Source organism: Schistocerca serialis, chromosome 2 (assembly GCF_023864345.2).
Source record: "Schistocerca serialis cubense isolate TAMUIC-IGC-003099 chromosome 2, iqSchSeri2.2, whole genome shotgun sequence".
In the NCBI taxonomy this organism is placed as follows: domain Eukaryota; kingdom Metazoa; phylum Arthropoda; class Insecta; order Orthoptera; family Acrididae; genus Schistocerca; species Schistocerca serialis.
The window spans coordinates 446,811,141-446,837,739 of NC_064639.1; the positions used below are offsets into that span (position 1 = coordinate 446,811,141).

Below are 26,599 nucleotides of genomic sequence, written 5' to 3' on the forward strand. Positions count from 1 at the left end.
CCAAGCAAAAACAAATTCAGATACGCTTTTTTGACTTCACTGCAGTTTTACTGGCTACGCCAGCACACCAAGACGATTTTAAAAATTTAATTTAGCCGTTCATGTGTTGACCTTGACAAATTGGTAAACTGCAATAAAAGAAAAATAGATTCAGTGGTAAATTTTTGAATCTATGTTTAATTAGAGATATTGTAAACCAGTTATTTGATTTATTTGCCATAAATAAGGCCTTTTTAAGCTCCTGATTACTTGTATATAGGCGGGTCATATATGTATGTCGCTTGAGAGCTGCATGTTGTAGTTCTCAACTATAGTTCTCGTGGTTTACCCATCTTTTAACCAGCAAACAGATTTCCTACGCTAATCTGCGCTCACTGGTCGATAACTCTGATGTAGTCAACTGGCTTGGCAGTGATGGTTTGGCTAAATGATGCTGTTTCGGATCAGCGGTGGCTCAATCAATGAAAATTCAGCAGAGACATTGTGGACAGGATGAAATGTGTGACTGACTGAAGTACAAAGGTACTATATAGCTTTGCCCGTTCTGTGGTGTGGTTTCCAACGAGGAAACGTGGTTGCTTTGAGGTTTATTGAGAGAAAAAGAGATTGGTAGATTTGTATGTGAAAATTTGTAATGAGGATTTCGACCCGCAATTTTTCTCGGCGTGAGCAGCGGGATACAAGGAAAAATTTTCTCCAAATTCGTCGCTTGGTTTGCTAAATTGATGCAAAGCTGTTCACGTCTATACTGCGCCATTATGAGGAATATTTTAGGACATGCAGCGAGGGTAAGAATTCGTTTCCTGCTTGCCGTATGTTAAATCGTAACTGAGTTCCGTAAATACGTTCTTCTTTTATCTAACGATTCTTTGGATTCTCGTTGTTTTCCTGAATTATTTGGGAGCAAAGTCTATTTATTAGAATTTTGTAGATCCCACATGGTTCACGTAACATTAACTATGGAAAATGATTATATCTTTGTGTGATTTTTTGTATTTCTCTGCACCTACTAATCAATAAATTGACAGCATTTATATAACATTTCTCTTCAAGAGGGCATGTGGCAAAGTATTTATAAATTATTAAGCAATGGGGATCCTACTGTGATCATTTGTCCTGTGCACGATTATTTATTAAGTGAGAATGGTTTTGCTTGTGGTGTAGTGGTTCAGTCAGCGTAAGATTGCTAGAAATATTTTGGTATGATTCTTAAAGGTTCTCAAATATAAGTTTTCGTAGAGAAGTTCGGAGCTATGCCATGTTCCATGGAGAGTTTTGAACCAACCAGTTTTTTCAACTTTTTATAGGAATGTGTTTAAATTATAATTATGAGCCAAACATGATTACTGAACATGTTTTGCGTATACAGTGTAACATATTAAATATTTCAGTGTCAAATAAATGTTATTTTATTAGGGAACTAGATAGGCAGAGTGAATTAAATATTCTTTTTGTCCAGTTTGGTTATTGCACGAAGTAGGTGGTTCCTGGGTGAATATGTTCATGAAGACAAGCCATATCATGCTGTAACAACACTTCCAAGGGTCAGTATTCTTAGATAAAAAAGGACATTTTCTGTAGGCGTTTGTATATGCACGGACCCTAATTAAAAACATTGGCTGCTAATGCAGTATACCGAAGCAAGTTTCTCACTTGACAAAAATATTACACTGTGCGAGCTGTTTTCGTAAAGAAATGGAAAACCCACAGGATCGATCGCATGAGATAAGAGCATGAGATAAGCAGTTTTGCAACACTTCACGATGTTAAAGACCTCTGTTTACCTCATCTGTCCTTAGTTACCATCGGCTTTGATAATTAACTTTGCGAATACTGACTGCACAACATTGTTTGTTGTAGTACTTGGTGTCTCTACACGCAACAGAAGAGAATATTTGAAACCACAACTTCACCTAGTATACAGGATACACTTCGATATGGAAAAGGTGGAGAGGTCCGTACAGAGGAATACGTATATTATTTAGGTTTGGAACATCAACAGGATTCACGACAGATAATATTCTACGTTACTATCACACCACTGTACAAAGTATGATAGCTTGTGGGGCTATTTTCAGTCTACTTTCCATTGATTGTTCCAAAATATCAGTACAGGAAAGAAAATTCTGATAACCACTTGGCCATCATTACGTTTGTTCGCTTCAGTTACTTTATTTGTGACGAACTTCTATGTGAGTCGTACAGTTAATCCAGAATTCACAGACACATTTGTGACAGATGGTTTAACGCAGTGCATTTCGTTGATTAAAATAGAAGTACACACAGTTTCGGACGTTTATGAAAACGGCAAAACATGCAGATCATTACTTAAGCCGGAAATGGACGAATGGGTGGAAAGAGCTTTGTGCTTGCCTGAATGTAGTCTGGCTCAGTGTCTTAAGTGCAACGTATTTCGTAGCGATAGCGATGGGTTATTTCCAGGTGTATCCCTGCTATCAGAAAACGATGAATCAAACTGAGTATTCGGTAATTATAGAGTTGAGCGTACACTGATCAGCCTGAGCATTATGGGCACCTACATAATTCCTGGTATGTCCACTGCTGGCACGTATGACAGTGGCGACATGTCGTGGCAGCTAAACAGTTATGCCTTGGTAGGACAAAATGGTTCAAATGGCTCTGAGCACAATGCGACTTATCTTCTGAGGTCATCAGTCGCCTAGAACTTAGAACTAATTAAACCTAACTAACCTAAGGACATCACACACATCGATTCCGAGGCAGGATTCGAACCTGCGACCATAGCGGTCTCCCGGTTCCAGATTGTAGCGCCTAGAACCGCACGGCCACTCCGGCCGGCCTGGCAGGACACTGGAGGGAGTTGGCACCACATCTACAGACAAAAGTCACCTAATTACCGTAAATTCCGGAGATGAGAGCGAGGATATCTGACGCCACGTTCAGTCACATCCCGTATGTGTTCGACCAGGTTCAGATCTGGTGATATGGGTAGGCATCACATCAATTGGAACACGCCTCTGCGTTCCTCGAAACACTCCATCTCACTCCTGGCCTTGTGACAGGGCGCACATTATATTTTTGAAAAATGTCTCTGCCGGCGGAAAAGATGATCGTCATGAAGAGGTGTACGTGGTTTTCAACCAGTATAGGATACTTCTTGGCCGGCATGGTGCCTTGCACGATCTCCAATGGACACATGGATGTCCACGTGAATGTTCCTCAGAGCATAATGCAACCACTGCCAGATTATATGCGCCCTTCAGTACAGGTATCAAGCAGCTGTTTCTCAGGAAGACGACGGATTCGCACCCTCCCACTGACATGATGAAGAAAATATTGTGTTCATCAGACCACGCAACGGTATGTCACTACCCCAACGTCCAGCGTGGATGGTCAAAAAAATGGCTCTGAGCACTATGGGACTTAACTTCTGAGGTCATGATTCCCCTAGAACTTAGAACTACTTAAAATTAACTAACCTAAGAACATCACACACATCCATGCCCGAGGCAGGATTCGAACCTGCGACCGTAGCGGTCACGCGGTCCAGACTGTAACGCGTAGAACCGCTCGGCCGTCGATGGTCACGTGCCCATTCCAGTCGATCTTGCTGTCTTGGTGTTAACATTGGCACATGCATGGGTCATCGGCTGCGGAGACTCATCATTAGGTGTCTACGGTGCATTGTGTCTTCAGACACACTTGTACCCGTCCAGCGCTGAAGTGCGATTTTAGTTCCGCCAGAGGTCGCCGTCTGTCCTGTTTTACCAGTATTCCTAGCCTACAACGTCAGACGTTTGTAATGTAGGCAGCAGCCGAGCCCCAATACTTGTGGACGTGGTTTCACGTTGATTTCGCCAACACTAACCACAGCACTCCTCGAACACTCGACAAGTCATGCAGTTCCCGAAATACCGAGCGAGGTGGCTCAGTGGTTAGCACACTGGACTCGCATTCGGGAGGACGACGGTTCAATCCCGTCTCCGGCCATCCTGATTTAGGTTTTCCGTGATTTCCCTAAATCGTTTCAGGCAAATGCCGGGATGGTTCCTTTGAAAGGGCACGGCCGATTTCCTTCCCAATCCTTCCCTAACCCGAGCTTGCGCTCCGTCTCTAATGACCTCGTTGTCGACGGGACGTTAAACACTAACCACCACCACAGTTCCCGAAATGCTCACGGCGAGACTGCATGGACCATCGCAATCTGCCCTCGTTGAAACTCAAATAGATCGCGTGCCTTCTCCATTCCGACACGTACAGCACTCTCAGTGACACTACATCCACCGTGCACGTATGTGACTAGCAGTCATTCCTCGTTAGGTAACGCTGCGATCGCCCGGGCGAGTTTATATCAATAGTGCCTCGGTGATCATAATGATGTGGCTGATCAGTTTATCTTTGACCCTGATACGTCAGACCCACGAGCTGTGGGTGGGACTCAAAACTTTGTACGAGTGCGTAAGGAATACTGTGCTGGCACATCTGAAAGAGACTGATGGCAGGGTCGTCATTGTGCGGGCAAGGCGCCAGGCGCGGGAGGACCGGGAGCTGGCGGCGTGGCGCCTGCGGGTGGGGCCCCTATCGCTGCACAGGGTCGCGGAGCTGCTGCCGGCCCACACGGCCGCCACGGCTCTGCAGGAGGTGGCTGGCGCGTTCTTCACCGCCGTCTGCAGCGGCTGCGGGAGGGGTGCTGCAGCTGCTGGTTTCGCCATCCAGTGCCGTGAAGGCGCTCTTCAACGGGTCTACGACGGTGACGGAGTGATACCACACTGCACCAATATAGCCATGCAAATAGCGAAATTTTACTTATTGGAGGTGTTCAGTGTTCAGGTGAGAAAACTGAATTCATTAATTTCAAAAACTTTTTCCTCCTGGAACGTGAGCTTTAGATATCGTGCTCAACTGTTGAGAGAAACTTTTAATTGGCCCTGTGTTGCGCATGTGATCTGTGACGTGAGATAAAACTTGACACTTCATGAAATGGAAAATTTCAAATAAAAAGAAATGAATCTAATTAAGTGTCGAAAGAAACTAATTGTGCGCTCAGTAAAAACTATATAGTAAAAACTCAATACCAAAGTACATTACGAACGTTGTGTGATATGAAGTGCAATATTTGACTTGGAATATCCACAAAAATAAATTACTGCTCTACCCCTAAGAAAATAACGAATACCATTCACTGACAATTAGCCTGCTCGCTAGCACAAAACCTGACGCTCCCCATTACACACTGTGCACTGAAGAATGCAGCGTGAGATCTGCCCTGAAATAAAAGTGACTTACCTCTTGCACAGCATGCTGTTTTTGTGTCTGGAGGATTGTCTTTCTCGAAAGCAAATACAAATTAGAAGATGTAGCAGCAGCAGATAAAGATAAATAAACTGCTGATTAACGATTTCTTTCTTTTTGCTTGTCAAAAACAACCAGTGACTTTATGTGGCGTAAGCTGCATTGCACACACGACAAAGCGGTCGCAACTTAACCATGAATAATGGAGGTGTGTTTTACCCTAAGGCAGCATAGGGTAGCCCCGCGGTCTGGGATGCCTTGCCATGGTTCGCGCGGCTGACCCCGTCGGAGGTTCGAGTCCTCCCTCTAGAGTGTGTGTGTGTGTTGTCGTTAGCGAAAGTTAGATTAAGATACATAAAATAGTGTGCAAGCCTAGGGACCGATGACCTCAGCCGTTTGATCATGGGAACTTACCACAATTTTCCAAATTTACTTTACAGGAAACTTTTTTTAAAATGAAACACTGGTTGTTGACGAAAAGACTGCACAACGTAAGAGGACTCTATCAATTACAGAATTCTCTCACTGCAAAGAAACTGGAACCATATCTTTAAAATTCCTCCAAAAGCTTCTCAATCAGTATGAAGAGCAAAAAATTAACATAAATGAGACTTAATCACCACAGAGAAGTATTCCAGTCATTTTTTTTCCAGATTCACAAATAATAGACTTCTTTCTCTGAAAAGTTCCCCTGCTTGCTACTATGTCTCAAATCAGAATGCCGCAGCACTGCACAGCTGACTGTCTAGCAAGTCAACTAGGGGTAAAATTAAACACAGAGCCAAGGATCTTATTCACTGCTCATGCAGTGTACTCATTAAAGTTTGTCCCAATACAGGAAACGTGGATTATTTCTTATTGTAGGGAACATATGAGAACTTTATTGGATGATTACATGATTCAATTTGTAGGTCACACCACTAATACCCAACAGGACTGAAGTACTGTCAGTTCAGTCGTGCAGCGTCATAAAGTGTCGTAATGCCAGGAAATGGGCTTGCTTTAGCAAGCCAATATTCAAGCCGACACTGCCACCATTGCCACCATTTGGCTCACCTGATACTATGCACGTCCGAAAATTAGTAGATGGAGCTGCCAAGTAGCAGCGGGTCTTGGCTAAAGACCTGCAGAATTTTCGGCCAGGGCAACATTCGAACAGCCTCTGTATCCGAGCGCATTGAAACAGAATTGGCAACATTTAGCCTTGTCTTATTCTGTTGAAAAATATTGTCACTGATGTCTGCTTTGTAGTTCACAGCCATTGACCTTGACTTGTTAGAAATAAAATGGCTATTTTCCAAATTTCAGGCTATTTAAACCGTAAGTGAGTGGAGAAAAGTGGAGTGTAACCAGTGAGTAACCATATTATCACGCGACATGTTGATCCCCTATGAAGACGACGAACGTAGTCTGGCAACGTTTGTCCTCCTCAGAACCTTCACACAAGGTTACGTCCATCGTGACGCTGTACACAGAATCGGGACAGGTCTGAGAAGACGGTATGGTACACCTCCTGCATTCAGTATTGTTAGTGAGTGCAGGTTATCGGCGCGCCTTTCTTTGCAGCTGCCCCACGGGAAGCAGCAACAATAACTGCTATGGTGACAGTCTGTTGTGATCCAGACATCGATGCTCTTTCTTGCTGCAAACATCGCAATTTTTTGACTCCACGTACATGACATGTCTACATGGTAATGTGGAGCAGAATTAAAATGTTTGTCCTCTCAGGCGTGGTACTGTTCAGCTCCTGTACAGCGTTTAGCATAGCCCTCCTGAGGACTCACTTCCATATATGCCTGCTAGACATGGCATTTCGACCCACACAACCAGCAATATGCTGTATGATTAAATAAAGTGATAACAGGCCAAACTGATGTATCAACGAATGCTGTTAACATTTCTCCTTGATACACGAGACATAACACGCTATTTTCATAAACAATCAATATAAAGCGTGAACATTAATAAAAGCGACAAATTGCAGGTACGTATTCCTGGCTGGAAATGGAGGAAAACAGGTCGCATGAACATGTGTCCGGAAGTGGACAGTGTGCGTGCAACGACAACAAATCGTCCCGGCATCCACGTCACAACATATGTTCAAAGTGACCTCCACGGTAGCCTTTGTCATGTAGGATACACAGAACTGTGCTTTGGCTTACACTATGTCGGCGGGCCACTTACTTTGAACTTGTTCTAGGGTTCGTCTCAATATTCCGTAAAACCAGTCCTCCAAATTTGGTGTACGCAGTCCACCGCCCTCCTGCACTCTCGTCTGTCTGAAACGACCCACGATCACACAGACCCATTATCACACAGTCGCCCAAAATGGGCTTGAAATATTGGGTGATGTGGTCAGTGTCTCTTAGGGTACTTGTTTTGGTAAAGTCATGCTGCCTTTCCAATTTTTCCATCTGCTTGGCCGTACACGAACACCATCGCGGTTTGTTCCCGACATGAACACCAGGCCATTCTGCTGTGTACAGTACGCTGCGTCAGTCATACAGCCTACAACAAACAAGGAACACACAGCATGTGGTCAGAGAAACTGTCCTTTCTCAGTCACATCTACTGTAGCAACGATGCATTTCCAGACACATGTTGACGTAACTTTTTTCATCCATTTCAAGGCAGGTATCTGTCCCTGTAGTTCCTCGGAATTGCTAGATCCGAATGGGAAACCGCTGCGTAACCTTTCTGTGTACCCATAACATACACGGTGTTAACTCGAACCGTGTGGTTGAACTGAAATGCTAATATTTTGCATATTCAAGTACGTAATAAATTATATAAAAATTCCAAATTTTGTCGTGCTGTGTACGGATTAATGTGAGCCATAGGAATTTTGAATCAAAGTCTTCCACATTACATTCTTTGAAGGTACGTTATGTGGACACAACTGACCTTCTCGCCATCAATGTGTGCCAATGCTCCTGTAAGAATGTGTCAACACAGCATCATATCCATGTCCTGTGCGTATCTTTAACTGCCATACAGCAAACCAGCTTAGCACGGGGACACCGTAAATAAGCAGGCAGGATAACCCAACAGCCGACAGCACTCTGTGGGCCTGTGAGCTGGGTCTGACAGCATCCGCTTAGCTGTAGTTAGTTACACTTCTAGCAAGCAGGGCTGTCCACGTAAACCTTTGAACACCGGTAGCCTTCGCCATTTCGCCGCCAACTGTAGTAAGCTGCAAGAACGCTCCACTGGCGCCAGCTGTCTTCAACCAGCACCATTTTACAGCATCAGTGCGCTTCCTCTAGCTATGTTGTTGCCCCCACTGCACCGTTTAGAATACGCCGTGGGTCGACGTCATGCTGTAATCACAGAACGAAGACGTGCGCCCACGCCTGCTCCAACTTGACGCAACAACAAAATGTTTTACTATAAGTCGTCTATCTTGCTGCGGTCCCTTTGGATTCCTGTGTCCCTTGCACAGCCAATAGCACCCACAACCCTCAGCTGAGAGACCGGCTACGCCAAGCTGACAGACTGAAGCATATCTGCTGCAAATCGTGAAAATGGGCTATAGAAGCGTTCTATTGTAGTCTGTTCCTTGCGGCCTTCAAAGTGTTGCAAGTTTTAATAGCCAGCTGTATATTGACATTCTAATACAATAAAAGACCCACCACGAACGAATTATCCGAAGGATGGAAATCAGAAGATGTACAGACAAGCGAATGATTACAAGTTCAGAAAAATTGGTTGATCAGTTCAAGAGAAAGAGCAACTCAGTAATGCGTTGGTGGACTTCTGGCCTTATGCAAACAGTTTTGCGGCTTAGCAGTGATTAATAGATGTGTTGGGTGTCTTCCTAAGAGATATCGTGGCAAAATTTGTCCAATTGGCCCATTAGACAGTCAAAATCCCGAGATGGCTGGAGGGTCCAACCCGTAATGCTCCAAACGTTCTAAATTCAGGACAGATCCGAAAATCTTGATGGCCAAGGTAGAGTTCAGCAAGCACGAAGACAAGCAGTAGAACTCTATCCATGTGCTGGCGGGCATTATCTTGCTGAAATGTAAGCCCAAGATGGCCCGCCATAAAGGGCAACAAAACGGGGAGTAGACTATCCTCGACATACCGATGTGCTGTAAGAGGGCCGCCGATGACAATGAGAGGTCCAAATATGAAAAGAAAAAATATCCAGACCATTACTCCCTTCTGACGGGCCGTACAGTAGCCGACAGTCAAACTGGTACCCAGCGCTGTCTGGAGCGTCTTCAGACATGTCTTCGGCATGGAATCTCATTGCCAGTAGTAGAATTGTCTTCATTGGTGAGTCCCGGTTCGAACTGAGCCCCGATGACTGGCTCAGACGTGTCTAGAGACTCCCCAGAGAACGTTGGGATAACAACCTGACTTTCACCTGTCATACGGCGCGACAACCAGGAGTGATGGTCTGGGGTATCATTTCATTTCATAACACTACCCTTTCAGCACAGCGGTACGTCGACGATATTCTACTCCCAGTTTTGTTGACTTCATGGTAAGCCGTCCTGGGTTTACATTTTGGCAAGGCAATGTCCTCCCACATACTGCGAGCCTTTCGACTGCTTGTCTTCCCAAACCCAGCCTTGACCAGTATTCACTTCACAGCCTCCAAAATCAATTACTGTAATTCATAGTGAGAAACCGTCACACATAAAGGTAGATTGTGGCACACTCAACAATTACTTTAAGCAAAATACGTAACTGACCAAGTGGATAATGTCAGAAGCTCCTATGGGCTGTTGTTGTAGTCTGTACGAGAAGTTGTTGGTGTTTGCGTTTTATGTGTTAAGTTCCACTAGTGGACACACCCAGAATCCACTCTTAGCGATGTGACACATATGAGGGCAATTACATAAATTACTGCTCCGCTGATTTACGCATGATCGTTTATTGCTATACTAATTTGAAATTTTGTGGTGAGTTCCAATGGGACCAAACTGAGATCGTCGGTCCCTAGGCTTACACATTACTTAATCTAACTTACGCTAAGGACAACGCACACACCCATGCCCGAGGGAGGACTCGAACCTCCGACGGGGGACCCCGCGCGAAAAGTGGCGAGGTGCCCAAGACCGCGCGGCTACCCTGCGCGGCAGGTATGCTGTCAAACTAATTTAAATAATGGCTGCTAACCTCGTTTTCACTCTTGTGACTAGGATAAACTTCTCGGGGCTCCATAGTCTGTAGCTAAAAACCTTAAGCTATCTAATTAATTTACGATGTCCGACAACTGGAGTGAGGAACGACTGCCTTAACAGTTCTTATACCGACTTTCCTACTTACGCGATGGCTGCTGGCGGATGTCCACTTTCTGAACTCAGACCCAGAAACTACCTGACAGCCATCTTTAAGCCAAGATAACTCAACCGTAGAATTAGGCACTGTCATTGGGCATTACTTGCTCTCGCTGATACCACTTTCCTGTAAAGTGCTGCTTGCTGGCAGGCATTTCAGAAGTTTCTATCTTTAACGTAAGCTGCAAACCGCTTACCATTATTTAATATGAACAGCCCTTCTGCCAATCTATTAGGATCAGACAGCAACTTATTTGCAAGGCTTAGGATAAAAACGGCTCAGCATCAGGAAGAAACACCCGTCCCCTGGATACCGGAAGTTGGCTCTACTGTCCACAAAAACAAAGAAGACGAGCACAGAAGGATGGCCAGCAAAAGATGTTTTATATATATATATATATATATATATATATATATATATATATAGGAACGCTGGAAAACTGCAGCGAAATACAAAAATTAAGTTGATGCTAGGTGCAGGGATTTGCGTTTCGGCGCAGACATACCCAAATGTAACCTGCTGTGCACAAATAAGTGTGAATACGCATAATTGTTTCATTTACTAATTGTTGAACAATTATTAGGTGCAATCACAACTATTAGAAATCTATATGCAGTAGAATATTCTACGCCAGCTGCACAAGAGTAAAGGAGGCAGATACAAATGCATACTGATTTTCTGCCTAGTATCAACTCAGTGAATGCTACTAATTCTTGGTAGTATTGTTAACGAGAAACTATATTAAAGAATATGCATATTGAGAGGCCAATGGCAGACTATCCAAGCAAATGAACAGGGTTAAACAAGAGTTCGTGAATTTAAACCACTTATTAATTTAACCACCCGTTTCTGAGATAAAAATACCCTTTGAGAGTGGGAAGAGTTACCTCAAATTACGTATAATACCATACCTCATCAGAGAACGAATATAACCAAAGTAGACTACTTTTCGTGTCAAATTTTCACTTACTTGAGATAAAGTTCTAATAGTAAAAATGGCAAGCTTTACGTCTTTAAACAAGATTCTGAACATGGGCGTTCAACTTCAGTTCTATCTGAACACCTAGAAATTTGAACTGGTCTGTCTCACTGATCTAATGCTCATTCTATGTAATCAGAACGTCAGGTTTTGTTGCATTGTGCCTTATATACTGCAAAAACTGAGTGTTAGTGTAATTTAGAGTTAGCTTGTTATCTGCAAACCATGAAATTTTTGTCTCGAACTGCACTATTTGAAACAGTGCCAACGTTGCACACAACGTTCTTTATTATCAAGTTAATGTCGTCAGAAAACAGAAATATTTTAGAATCAGCTGTAATACTAAAAGGTATATCCTTTTTGTAAATAAGAAAGAGTGGCACCAGCCCTGATCTCTGGGACACTCCCCCCCCCCCCCCCCCCCAATTCAATCATGCGCCAATCGGACCCCACATCACAGCCATTCTCAAATCTGTGGAGAATGACCTTTTGCTGGCTGTTCTTAAGTAAGAGGTGAATCATTTGTAAACTAATCTGTGTATTCCACAGTGGTCTAATTTCCGGAGCAATATTTTCTGATCAACACCATCAAACGCGTTAGTTAAATAAAAAAAGACGCCTAGCTTTCAAAACCTTTTGTTTAACCCATCCAGTACCACACAGAGAAAAGAGAATATAGCACTTTCAGTTGTTAAACTACTTATAAAACCAAACTCTACATCTGACAGCAAATTCTCTGAAATGAAATGATCAATTATCCCTACGTGCACAGCCTTTTCAAAAACTTTAGCAGCACTGATGCCACAAAATAAGTCTAAAATTATCTACATTATCCCTTTATCTCTCTTTATAAAGCGCCTTTGCTCCTGAGTACTTTAATCGTTCAGGAAACATTTCTAGAGGAAAAATTGCAAATATGGCTAAGTACAAGACTAGCATGTGCAGCACTGTAGTTTAGTATTCTGAAAGATACACCACCATATTGCTGAGAGTCCTTCGTCATCAGTGATTTAATTATCGGCTCAGCCTCCTCCTTGTCAGTATCACGGAGAAGTATTTCAGACATCAGTTCTGAGAAACCATTTTCCAAGGGAATTATACGATTCCCTTTAGAAACTAAGTTTTTTTACCAGATATGTTCATAAAATCATTGTTGAATACTGTACATATACCTGACTCACCGGTAACAGAAACATTTTTACACTGTACTGACTTCATATACCATCCACCTAGTGCTGATAACCATATACGTCCTTCACAGCTGACCATATGGTTTTAATTTTATCGTCTGGATTAGCTATTATATTTGCGTATCTCATACTCTTTGCTTCCCTAATAACCTTTCTTAAGCAGCTTACAGTACTGTTTATAATGGTCTAGTATAGCTCGATTGCGACTACTTCTAACGTTTTGTTAAAGCTCTCACTTTGTTCTACATGACATTCTTATGTCACTAGTCTGCCACCAAGGCTGCCTTTTACTCCTAGTACCCTGTTTGTCGACTGACATGAACAGAGCTTCCGGTAACGTATGATAGCTTGATTCTTTTTATAGATTCAGGAAGACGAATACCCAGTGAGTCTTCAGAACTGTGGCAGAGAAAGGAAAGCATAATTGTTTTGTCCAACGGGAAAGAACATACAACTTTAAGATGTCCACAGGACTCTTATTTGGACCAAATTTCTCGGATATTAATCTCTAAACACTGTTTCAGAAAACTGGTGAACGGTATCAAGCAAATGTATACGTAGTGATGGTAGTTGCCAGGTTAGAGTAAGAAGAAAACAGCCGGTATGTTAAGACTTTGGTTCACACTTTGTACTAAAAGAGGGTACAAATAAAATAAAGTACTCGGTGCTCGTAAGAGATCTGTCGTGGACAAGAAATGTCTCAAGAAGAATAAATAACAATTCGATCAAGAAATGTACAACAACATGATACTTACGGTTGCACGTCGAGGACAAGCCCGGTTTCTTACAGCAGACTTAGGCTGAGGCCGCTCTCTTGCCCCTGCGGCAGGAAACTGCCCCTAAAAGGTGGAACAAACAGGAATCATCAACGGCATGAGAATGAAAAAGCAATGAAATCTACTGCATTAAAGTCACATAATATGTATCCACAGCACCTGTGGCCTGCAATTGAAAAAGTATTACGGCGATCTCGCCATTAGCGAGAAACTCTATAGCTGTCCCCCGTCCGTATCTCTTGGAAGGATCTGCAAGGGAGACGTGGCCATGAGAAGCCGAAATGGACAGTCAGGGAGGAATTGGCCATGAGAAAACGATTTAGTAACTGACGAAAGGGTAATATTCTACGAAGCGAGGCTTGGAATGTCAGAAGTTTGAAAAGCGAAAGCTATAGCTCAATCTAGATATAGAGAGATTAGTAAAGTGAAATGGAAATAAGAACAGATTTTTGGACAGACAAGTATATCAACGGCAGCATAAAATGGTACAACGGAAGTAGGATTCGTTACGAATATGAAGGTAGAGAACAGAGTTTGTTGTTCTCATCAGAATCGACAGCAAACTAACACCGACAACAGTAGTTCCGGTATACACGCTGACTTTGCAACTAGAAGAGGAAGAGACGGTACATGAGGATACTGAACAGTTACTTCATATGTGAAAGGAGATGAAAATCTAACAGTAGTACAAATGCAGTTTAAGTAGAAGGAGAAGAAGATAGGGTTACAGGAGAACATGGGCTTGGTAGTAGGACTGAGAGAGGAAAAAGACAAATCGGGTTCCGCAGTAAGTTTCAGCTATCAATATGGAATGCTCTGTTCAAGAACCACAGGAGGAGGCGCTATACTTGGAAAAGGCCGGGAGATATGGAAGAACTCCAGTTAAATTACATAATGGTCAAGCAGGAATTCCGAAATCACATACCGGATTCTAAGGCGTGTACAGGAGCAGACAGATCACAATTTACTAATGCTGAGGAGTAGGCTGAAGTTTAAGAGACTAGTCAGGAGGAACAAGTCCACAGAGGAGTGTGACACTGAAGCTCTAAGATCTCTGAGGCTGTAGATAATCCATAAATAAAAATGTCACGTGACATTTCTGATGAAGAGGAATGGACATCTCTAAATAGTGCAGTCACAGAAATCGGAAAGGAAAACAGATGTACGAAGCAGGTAACTGCGAAGAAAACATGGATAATAGAAGGAATACTTCCGTTGATCGAGAAGAAAAGGAAGCAGAAAAATATTCAGAAATTCAGGAATACACAAATAAATAGGAAGTGCAAGGAAGCAAAGGAGAAATGGGTACATGAAAAAGTGAAAAAAAAAACGAAACAGAAATGTTAGTCGCAATGACTGACTCACATGTAGAAAAATGAAAGGAATCTTCGGTGAAATTAAAAGCAAGGCCGGAAACATTAAGTATGGAATTGGAATTAAATTGCTAAATGCAGATGAGAAAGGAGATGGATGGAAAGAGCACATTCAAGGTGTCCATGAGGGGGGGAACGTGTCTGATGAAGTGGCGGAAGAAGAGACAGGAGTCAACAGGGAAGAGATAAGGGATCCACTACTAGAATCAGAATTCAAAAAAAGCTTTGGACGACTTAAGATCAAATAAGGCAGTAGGAATAGAAACATTCCATCAGAAATTCTAAATCAATGGGGGAAGTGGCAGCAAACGACTGTTGAGGTAGGTGTGTGGTATGTGTGAGGCTGGCGACAGAATTTCGGAAAAACATCATTACACAGTTCCAAAGATAGCAAGAGACGACAAGGGTGAAAATTATCGCACAATCAGCTTAACAGTTCCTGTATCCAAGATGCTGACTGGAATACAATACGGGAAAATAGAAAATTAATGATCAGTTACATGACGATTAGTTTGGCTTTATGAAAAGGCACCAGAGAGGCAGTTCTGACGTTGCGGTTGATAATGGAAGCAAGACTGAAATCAAGGCACGCTCATAGGATTTGTTGACCTAGGAAAAGCATTCGACGATGTCCAATAGTTCAGGATCTTCGAATTTCTGAGGAAAATTGGGGTAAGCTATACGGAAACAAAGCTTATATACAATATGTCCAAGAAACAGGAGGGAATAATAAGAGCGGAAGACAAAGAAAGAAGTTCTCGGATTGAAAAGTGTATAAGACAGGGCTGTAGTCTTTCGCTCCTGCTGTTCAATCTATAAAAGAAGCAATGACGCAAATAAAAGAAAGGTTCAAGAGTGGAATTAAAATTCAAGGCGAAAGTTGAAAGGATATCTGTTGAATCCTGCCTTGACGTCAGATATGTGGGGTCCAGGAAACCTGCCTTCTCGGATTGTTAGGCAACATTCAAACAAATCTTATTAATGAGTTTTCCAACAAAATGAACAATGGCCGTACTTAACTTTGACAATAACATAGAAGTGTCGCAGGCAGAGGGCGACATGCAAATAAGAAATCTCTCCAGTATATACAATTACTAAGTCGCTGGTCTTGAAGGGCCTAATCTTGATGCTGATGCTGTTAGAGAAGTGGGCCCGACCAGTCTGGAGCGGCGCTTATGTTCTTCTCTTCGCACAGAGGCCACTGCTGTCACGTTTTCGTCCTAGTGAGGGGTCGGTCAGCGAGAAATTGGCAGCCGTTTCCTTCACAGCCCTCTTGTTTCCGAGTGGCGTTCCGGCGCTTGACTTTACGCCGCAACAATATTAGTGATAAGGTTTGCTGATGATATTGCCATCCTCAGTGAAACTGAAGAAGAATTACAGGATGTGTTGAATGGAATGAACACTCTAATGTGTCTAGGTAATTGACTGACAGTAATTCGAGGAAAGGCAAAAGTAATGAGAAGTAGCAGAAATGAGAACAGCGAGGAAGTTAATATCAAAGTTGCTGATCACGAAATAAAAGAAGTTAAGGTGATTTGCTATCTAGACAGAAAAATAACCCATGATGGACGGTGCAAGGAATACATAAAAAGTGCATTAGCCATGGCAAAGAAGGCATTAATTCGTGTATTGCGGGTTACGATGTATTGTGCACGACTAGTTAAACCTAACCAGCCCCACAGAGAGTACAGAGGTACTTACTGCTTAGATTTACCGGTGCGTACAAAACATTTTCTGCAGATTATTGTCTCATAAAATTAGCAATATCCCCATCCTAGGGAAAGCTATACGATTGTGTTGCAAAGTGACGAAAGCATTACATCACAGCCGGCCGGGGTGACCGAGCGGGTCTAGGCGCTACAGTCTGGAACCGCGAGACCGCAACGATCGCAGGTTCGAATCCTGTCCCGGGAATGGATGTGTGTGATGTCCTTAGGTTAGTTAGGTTTAAGTAGCTCTAAGTTCTGGGGGACTGATGACCTCAGAAGTTAAGTCCCATAGTGCTCAGAGCCATTTGAACCATTATATCACGGAAGTAAGCTCAAAGGATGAAACAGCTTTGTGCTTAAAGAGAAAATTACAGAAAGACTGAGATTCAGGTACAACACAAGACGTGGGCGCTACGTCATGTGTCTGAATAAAGTGGAGCTGCGACTTAATAGTAACTACGTGTAAATACTGGAACATCGGAAAATGTAGTTCAGCACTGTAGTTACTCCAGAAATTTTACCAAATACAAAACAGTTGAAACAGGGGATGAGGAATTATACAACATAGTACGGGAAAAACCATTATGCTATTAGTCAAACAAAATAGCTGAGAAAGTATCGAACATTGAGATTTGCCTTCACTGAAAAGAGAGAAGAATGTCTAAGTCATCATTAAGAAGTAACAATGTAATAAAAGTAGGCGTTATAGAAATACGTATCAAAGGAATGTGTTGAGCTGCATGTCGTATTGAGATTTGTCCTGGGAAGGATAGATGTGATAACATACGAAGACCACCGCTACCTATTGCCGTACAGGGACCAAAAACACAAAAAATTATGCTGCACCAGTCAGTCAGAGATTCGGGAAGGACATGTTATTTATCTAGATAGAGTAAGTGCCATGCCCTCGGTGGAGAGGCTTGCTTGTCTCAACGATAAGGATGGACACGCTATACAGGGCGGTCCATTGATAGTGACCGGGCAAAATATCTCACGAAATAAACTACAAACGAAAAAACTACAAAGAACGAAACTCGTCTAGCTTGAAGGGGGAAACCAGATGGCGCTATGGTCGGCCCGCTAGATGGCCCTAGCATAGGCCAAACGGATATCAACTGCGTTTTTTAAAATAGCAACTCCATTTTTAATTACATATTCATGTAGTACGTAAAGAAATATGAATGTTTTAGTTGGACGACATTTTCACTTTTTGATAGATGGTGCTGTAATAGTCACAAAGATATGACTCACAATTTTAGACGAACAGTTGGTAACAGGTGGATTTTTTAAATTAAAATACAGAACTTAGCTACATTTGAACATTTTATTTCGGTTGTTCCAATGTGATACATGTACCTTTGATAACTTATCGATTTTGAGAACGCATTCTGTTACAACGTGATTACCTGTAAATACCACATTAATGCAATAAATGCTCAAAATGATATCCGTCAACCTCAATGCATTTGGCAATAAGTGTAACGACATTCCTCTCAACAGCGAGTAGTTCGAATTCCGTTATGTACCCACATGCATTGACAATGCGCTGACGCATGTTGTCAGACGTTGTCGGTGAATCACGATAGCAAATATCCTTCAGTTTTCCCCACAGAAAGAAATCCGGGGACGTCTGATCCGGAGAACATGCGGGCCATGGTATGGTGCTTCGAGGTCCAATCCACCTGTCATGAAATATGCTATTCAATACTGCTTCAACCGCAAGCGAGCTATGTGCCGAACATCCATCATGTTGAAAGTACATCGCCACTGTGCCATGCAGTGAAACATCTTGTAGTATCATCGGTGAAACATTACGTAGGAAATCAACATATATTGCACCATTTAGATTGCCATCGATAAAATGGGGGCCAATTATCCTTCCTCCCATAATGCCGCACCATATATTAACCCGCCAAGGTTGCTGATGTTCCACTTGTCGCAGCCATCGTGGATTTTCCGTTGCCCATTAGTGTATATTATGCCCGTTTACGTTACCGCTGTCGCTAAATAGAACGCGTGCAAAAAATCTGTCATCGTCCCGTAATTTCTCTTGTGCGCAGTGACAGAACTGTACACGACACTCAAAGTCGTCGCCATGCAATTCCTGGTGCATAGAAACATGGTATACGTACAACCGATGATGATGTAGCATTCTCAACACCGATATTTTTGAGATTCCCGACTCTCGCGTAGTTTGTCTGCTCCTGATGTGCGGATTAGCCGCGACAGCAGCTAAAACACCTACTTGGGCATCATCATTTGTTGCAAGTCGTGGTTGACGTTTCACATGTGGCTCAACACTTCCTGTTTCCTTAAATAACGTAACTATCCGGCGAACGGTCCGGACACTTGGATGATGTCGTCCAGGATACGGAGCAGCATACATAGCACACTCCCGTTGGGTATTTTGCTCACAGTAACCATACATCAACACGATATCGACCTTTTCCGCAATTGGTAAACGGTCCATTTTAACACGGTTAATGTATCACGAAGCAAATACCGTCCGCACTGGCGGAATGTTATGTGATACCACCTACTTATACGTTTGTGACTATTAAAGCGCCTTCTATCACAAAGCGAAAAAAGTAGTAAAACTGAAACATTCATATTTCTTTACGTACTACACGAATATGTAATAAAAAATTGGAGTTCCTATTACGAAAACGCAGTTGATATCCTTTTTACCTATGGCAGCGCCATCTAAAGGGCCAACCATTGCACCATTTGGTTTCCCCCTTCAAGCTAGACGAATTTCGTTCTTTGTAGTTTTTTCGTTTGATGCTTATTTCTTGAGATATTTGGCCCGGTCACTATCAATGGACCACCCTGTAGATGCAACCACAATCGAGGGGTATCTGTTGAGAGGCCAGACAAATATATGGTTCCTGAAGAGGGGCAGCAGCCTTTTCAATAGTTGCAGAGGGGAAAGGCTGGGTGATTGACTGATCTAGCTTTGTAACATCAAACGAAACGGCCTTGATGTGGTGGTACTACGAACGGCTGAAAGCAAGAGGAAACTACAGCTGTAATACCTCTCGAGGGCATACAGCTATGCAGTATTGTTAAATGATGATAGCGTCGTCTTGGGTAATATATTCAAAAGGTAAAATAGTCCCTCCTTTCAGATCTCCGGACAGCGACTATTCAGAAGACGTTCTATGGATCGGAGTGTGGAATGTTAGATCCCTTAAACGGTCAATTAAGTTTGAAAATATAAAAAGGGAAATGGATAGGTTCAAGTTAGATATAGTGGATATTAGTGAAGTTCGGTGGCAGGAGGAACAGGACTTCTGGTCAGGTGAATACAGGATTATAAACACAAAGAAGCTACTATGAATAGCATAGTGAACGCATTATCGTAGCCAAGATAGACCTAAAATTCACGCCTACCACAATTGTACACGTTTATGTGCCAATTAGTTCCGCAAATGATGAAGAGATTGTAGAAATGTATGATGAGATAAAAGAAATTAGTCGGGTTGTTATAGGAGACGAAAATATTATTGTAATGTGGGACTAGAATTCAACAGCAGGTAAAAGAAGAGAAGGAAAAATACTAGCTGAATATGGACCGGGGGGTAGGAATGAAAGAGGAAGCAGCGCAATATAATTTGGCCTGGAGCATAATTTAACCATAACTAACACATGGTTTAAGAAATGGTTCAAATGGCTCTGAGCACAGTGGGACTTAACTTCTGAGGTCATCAGTCCCCTAGAACTTAGAACTACTTAAACCTAACTAACCTAAGGGCATCACAAACATCCATGCCAGAGGCTGGATTCGAACCTGCGACCGTAGCGGTGGCGCAATTCCAGCCTGTACCGCCTAGAACCGCTCGGCCACCTCGGACGGCTCATGGTTTAAGAATCATAGAAGAAGGTTGTATACGTGGAAGAGACCTGGAAACACTGGAAGATGTCAGATTGATTGTACAATGGTTAGACAAGGATTTAGGAATCAGATTTTGAATTGTATGACATTTCCAGGGCAGTTGATGAATGTAATTACAATTTATTGATTATTAACTGCAGATTAAAACTGAAGAAATTGCAAAAATGTAGGAAATTAAAGAGAAGGTACCTGGATAAGTAGAAAGCATAATAGGTTGTTGATAGTTTCAGAGAGAGCGTCAGGCAACACATGACTAAAATAGGGAAACGAATACAGTAGAAGACGAATGTGTAGCTTTGAGAGCTAAATAGCGAAGGCAGCAGAGGATCAATTAGGTAACAAGACAAGGTCTAATAGAAATCCTTGGATAACACAGCAGATATTGAATTTAATTGATGACGGGAGAAAATTTAAAAATGCGGAAAATGAAGCGAGCGGAAGAGAAAATAAACGTTTAAAAATGAGATTGACAGGAGGTGCAAAACGGCTAAGCAGGAATGGCTAGAGGACAAGTGTAACGATTTAGAAGCACATATCATTAGGGGAAAGATAGATACCGCCTACAGAGAAATTAAAGTGGCCTTTGGTGAAAAGAGAAGGTGCTTTTCAAATATCAAAAGCTCAGATGGAAAACCAGTCTTAAACAAAGGAGGTAAAGCTGAAAAGTGGAAGGAGTATACATTGGTCTCTACATGTGAAATGAACTTCAAGGCAATATTATAGAAAGGTAAGTAGGCGCAAACAAAGATGAGATGGGAGATATGATACTGCGAGAAGCAATTGACAGAGCTGTGAAATATCTAAGTCGAAACAAGGCCCTGGGGGTAGATGATATTCCGTCAGAATTACTGATAGCCATGGGAGAGACAGCCATGACAAAACTATTCCATCCTGTGTGCAAGAGGTATGAGACAGGCAAAATACACTCAGAGTTCAAGAAAAATGTAGTAATTCCAATTCCAGGGAAAGCAGTTGCTGACAGGTGTGAAAATTACCGTACTATCAGTTTAATTAGTCATGGTTAATACTAACACGAATTCTTTACAGAAGAATGGAAAAACTGGTAGAAGCCGACCTCAGTGATCATGAGTTTGGATTCCGGAGAAAGGTACGAACACGCGAGGCAATACTAATCATACCATTTATCCTAGAAGATAGATTAAGGAAAGAGTAACGTATGTATATAGCATCTGTAGACTTAGAGGAAGCTTTCGACAGCGTAGACTGAAATACACTTTGAAATTCTGGAGGTAGAAGGGGTAAAATACTGCGAGTGAAGTGCTATTTACAATTTGTTTAGAAACCAGATGGCAGTTACGCCTTTCTTGAGCAGTGGGAACTATAGTTCCCACTTTTTGTTTTTGCCATGAGTTCAGTGATAACCAGTGTTCCCACTTCCAGCTTGTGCCATCTCTGTTATAGTGCGCTAACTGTGTGTAGTTTGTCAGCTGGCGCGAAGAAGCTGTTGTATGTCTACGTCTTTAGTCACAGGAGCCGTTTCTGTGTAAAATGGAGCCATTATTTTGATCGCGACAGTCTTTTTTGTATTCTGTGTTTTTCTTTTGTGTGCGAAGTGACTTGTGTTATATTTTCCTCCTCTGTATTTTCCAAGGAGACGGTATACGTGTGTATTTGGCAGCTTTAACTGAAAATCACAAATATATCACTAGGTAAGTTAGTGGGAACTCTTTACCGCACTGAAATATATGGGATTACCAACTTGTATGTCTGTGACATAGACATTGTGTTTATTATATATTTCTCATTGCTAGAATGTCTGGACTGATACCAGAAGAGATTTTAAGAATTCTGCACTCCTTACCAGAGGATTCAGATTTCGATGCTGACTCCGATTCTGATGAAGGCATCCATTCACCGAATACTTCACAGACTTCGAACGAAATTAGTGATAATATTATGGTACCAATTGAGGATAACGATTTCGATTGGACAATAGAAGCGTGTGAAATAGGAAAAATGTCTCTTGTCATGCCAATGTATCGAACTCAACTCCAGTAAGAGCCACTTCAGCATTTTCGCCCTGTACTGATACACAGAGTAAGGATGTTTCCTATTTTGAAAATTCTTCCAGTGAAATTAGAAGAAATCCCACAAATTCAGGATAATTTTTCAAATTTTGATAAAGAAGTAACATATTTCCAGTCTTTATTTACAGCAGATCTATTGTCACACATTTGCAGTGAAACAAACATATGCAAAATCGGAATGATGTGTAGTGCAGTCAGAGAAGAAAACAAGTAAAGTAATTTCCAGCTGGCAGGACATAACATTCATGAGCTAAACTTTTATGAGAATGTTTATCTTGAGGGGTACACACCAACTTCCTTAACACGGAAATTATTGGAGTAGCCATCCTATTCTTTGGATGCCTGCTATATCATCAGTGATGACAAAGCATCGAAAGAAGAAAACTGTTGAGAATCTGTATTACAATGAATGTGTGCAAAATACTGACAACCAGAATATGACAAGTGCACAAAATCTGACCCGTCAACAGTGCTGTAACAAAGAAGCTGTGTGAAGTATGCAAACCTTCTTCTGTTTTGGCAACTGACCAATGTATGATGGTATTCAAAGGATGTTCAGCACCAATACAATGAATGCCAATGAAACCATTCAAGCGACGGTACGAAGTGTGGTACATTACGAACTTTGACATCTACACTGGGAACAAAGGCAAGGATGATAGGTCTGAATTTTCGTTGGGAGAAGACGTTATGCTTACCCTAACAAATTCAACTGGTGGCACTTGATTATTATTCTAGAACTTTTCGAGTAATGGAAGAGCTAAAGTATTCCGGACGTTATGGTATTGGTACTGTTCGTTCAAACAGGAGGGATTTGCTAGACATGCTGAATAAAAATTCAACACTTAGCAAAAGAGAATCTGAATTTGCTGTCAGCTCATGCAATGTAGCAGTCAAGTGGCAGGGTAGTACCAAATTATCACAATTCCAAAAGCACAACAACTGCTTTGAGAACAAATAAATGGCAGTAAAAGTGAAGTATTTTGCACATTGGCTGTGGCTTCTCTGAAGTCATGGCACAGGCTGTTTTCTTTCTAGTAGATTTGAGAGTTGTCAGTTCCCACATTATATGGAAGATTCGAAAGACAGAGGCAGACCAACTAACTTTTAGGCTTCATCTGTCATGGCAGCTACTGTGTGGCCTGTTGTAAGTGAATTGGAAGGCCTTGTAACACCAGAAATGCATATCCTTCTATTTCCATCTATTGTACTATAACTTTTTTCCTTATTTTGTTACCTCAGGATATGACATTTTTGTGTCTCCATATATTGTAATTGTTTTAAAATTTGTATGTTTGTTGTTGTGGTCTTCAGTCCTGAGACTGGTTTGATTGAGCTCTCCATGCTACTCTATCCTGTGCAAGCCTCTTCATCTCCCAGTACCTACTGCAGCCTACATCCTTCTGAATCTACTTAGTGTATTCATCTCTTGGTCTCCCTCTACGATTTTTACCCTCCATGCTGCCCTCCAGTACTAAATTGGCGATCCCTTTATGACTCAGAACATGTCCTACCAACCGATCCCTTCTTCTAGTCAAGTTGTGCCACAAACTCCTCTTCTCCCCAAATCTATTCAGTACCTCCTCATTAGTTATGTGATCTACCCATCTAATCTTCAGCATTCTTCTGTAGCACCACATTTCGAATGCTTCTATTCTCTTCTTGTCTAAACTATTTATCGTCCATGTTTCACTTCCATGCATGGCTACACTCCATACAAATACTATCAGAAACGACTTCCTGACGCTTAAATCTATTCTCGATGTTAACAAATTTCTCTTCTTCAGAAAAGCTTTCCTTGCCATTGCTAGTCTACATTTTATATCCTCTATACTTCGACCATCATCAGTTACTTTGCTCCCCAAATAGCAAAACTCCTTTACTACTTTAAGTGTCTCATTTCCTAATCTTATTCCCTCAGCATCACCCGACTTAATTCGACTACATTCCATTAATCTCGTTTTCCTTTTGTTGATGTTCATCTTATACCCTCCTTTCAAGACACTGTCCATTCCATTCAACTGCTCTTCCAAGTCCTTTGCTGTCTCTGACAGAATTACAATGTCATCAGCGAACCTCAAAGTTTTTATTTCTTCTCCATGGATTTTAATACGTACTCCAAATTTTTCTTTTGTTTCCTTCACTGCTTGCTCAATATACAGATTGAATAACATTGTGGAGAGGCTACAACCCTGTCTCACTCCCTTCCCAAGCACTGCTTCCCTTTCATGTCCCTCGACTCTTATAACTGCCATCTGCTTTCTGTATAAATTGTAAATAGCCTTTCGCTCCCTGTATTTTAACCCTGCCACCTTCAGAATTCGAAAGAGAGTATTCCAGTCAACATTGTCAAAAGCTTTCTCTAAGTCTGCAAATGCTAGAAACCTAGGTTTGCCTTTCCTTAATCTTTCTTCTAAGATAAGTAGTAGGGTCAGTATTGCCTCACGTGTTCCAACAATTCTACGGAATCAAAACTGATCTTCCCCGAGGTCGGCTTCTTCTAGTTTTATTCATTCGTCTGTGAAGAATTCGTATTAGTATTTTGCAGCCGTGACTTATTAAATTGATGGTTCGGTAATTTTCACATCTGTCAACACCTGCTTCCTTTGGGATTGGAATTATTATCTTCTTGAAGTCTGAGGGTATTTCGCCTGTCTCATACTTCTTGCTCACCAGATGGTAGAGTCTTGTCAGGACTGGCTCTCTCACGGCTGTCAGTAGTTATAATAGAATGTTGTCTACTACTGGGGCCTTGTTTCGACTCAGGCCTTTCAGTGCTCTGTCAAGCTCTTCACGCAGTATCATATCTCCCTTTTCATCTTCATCTATATCCTCCATTTCCATAATATTGTGCTCAAGAACATCGCCCTTGTATAGACCCTCTATATACTCCTTCCACCTTTCTGCTTTCCCTTCTTTTCTTAGATCTGTGTTTCCATCTGAGCTCGTGATATTCATACAAGTGGTTCTCTTTCTTCCAATGGTCTCTTTAATTTTCCTGTAGGCTGTATCTACCTTACCCCTAGTGATATAAGCCTCTACATCCTTACATTTGTCCTCTAGCAATCCCTGCTTAGCCATTTTGCACTTCCCGTCGGTCTTATTTTTGAGACGTTTGTATTCCTTTTTGCCTGCTTCATTTACAACATTTTTATATTTTCTCCTTACATCAATTAAATTCAATATTTCTTCTGTTACCCAAGGATTTCTACTAGCCGTCGTCTTTTTAACTACTTGATCCTCTGCTGCCTTCACTAGTTCATCCCTCAAAGTTACCCATTCTTCTTCTACTGCCTTTCTTTCCCCAATTCCTGTCAATTGTTCCCTTATGCTCTCCGTGAAACTCTGTACAACCACTGGTTTAGTCAGTTTATCCAGGTCCCATCTCCTTAAATTCCCACCTTTTTGCAGTTTCTTCAGTTTTAATCTACAGTTCATCACCAATAGATTGTGGTCAGAGTTCACATCTGCCCCTGGAAATGTTTTACAATTTAAAACCTGGTTCCTAAATCTCTGTCTTACCAATATATAATTTATCTGAAACCTGTCAGTATCTCCAGGGTTCTTCCATGTATACAACCTTCCTTCATGATTCTTAACCCAGTGTTAGCTACGATTAAGTTGCGTTCTGTGCAAAATTCTGCCAGGTGGCTTCCTCTTTCATTTCATATTCCCAATCCATATTCACCTATTACGTTTCCTTCGCTCCCTTTTCCTACACTCGAATTCCAGTCACCCATGACTATTAAATTTTCGTGTCCCATCAGTATCTGAATAACTTCTTTTATTTCATCATTTCATCATCTTTTATTTCATCATCTTCAATTTCTTCGTCATCTGCAGAACTAGTATGCATATAAACTTTTACTACTGTAGTATGCGTGGGCTTCGTGTCTATCTTGGCTGCAATAATGCGTTCTCTATGCTGTTTGTAGTAGCTTACCCGCACTCCTATTTTTTGATTCATTATTAAGCCGACTCCTGCATTACCCCTATTTGATTTTGTATTTATAACCCTGTGTTCGCCTGACCAAAAGTCTTGTTCCTCCTGCCACCGAACTTC

At 41.9% G+C, this 26,599-nt stretch overlaps 1 protein-coding gene across 1 annotated transcript in view; it reads left to right on the plus strand.

Moving 5' to 3' along the window:
* Positions 1-4,356: 4,356 nt before the first annotated feature.
* The window catches only part of LOC126456066 (uncharacterized), a 63,941-nt gene continuing 41,698 nt past the window's right edge, over positions 4,357-26,599 (plus strand). Inside the window, exon 1 of the mRNA XM_050091820.1 lies at positions 4,357-4,812. Coding sequence (XP_049947777.1) covers positions 4,357-4,812 — 456 coding nt within the window. The remainder of the gene's footprint in view (positions 4,813-26,599) is intronic.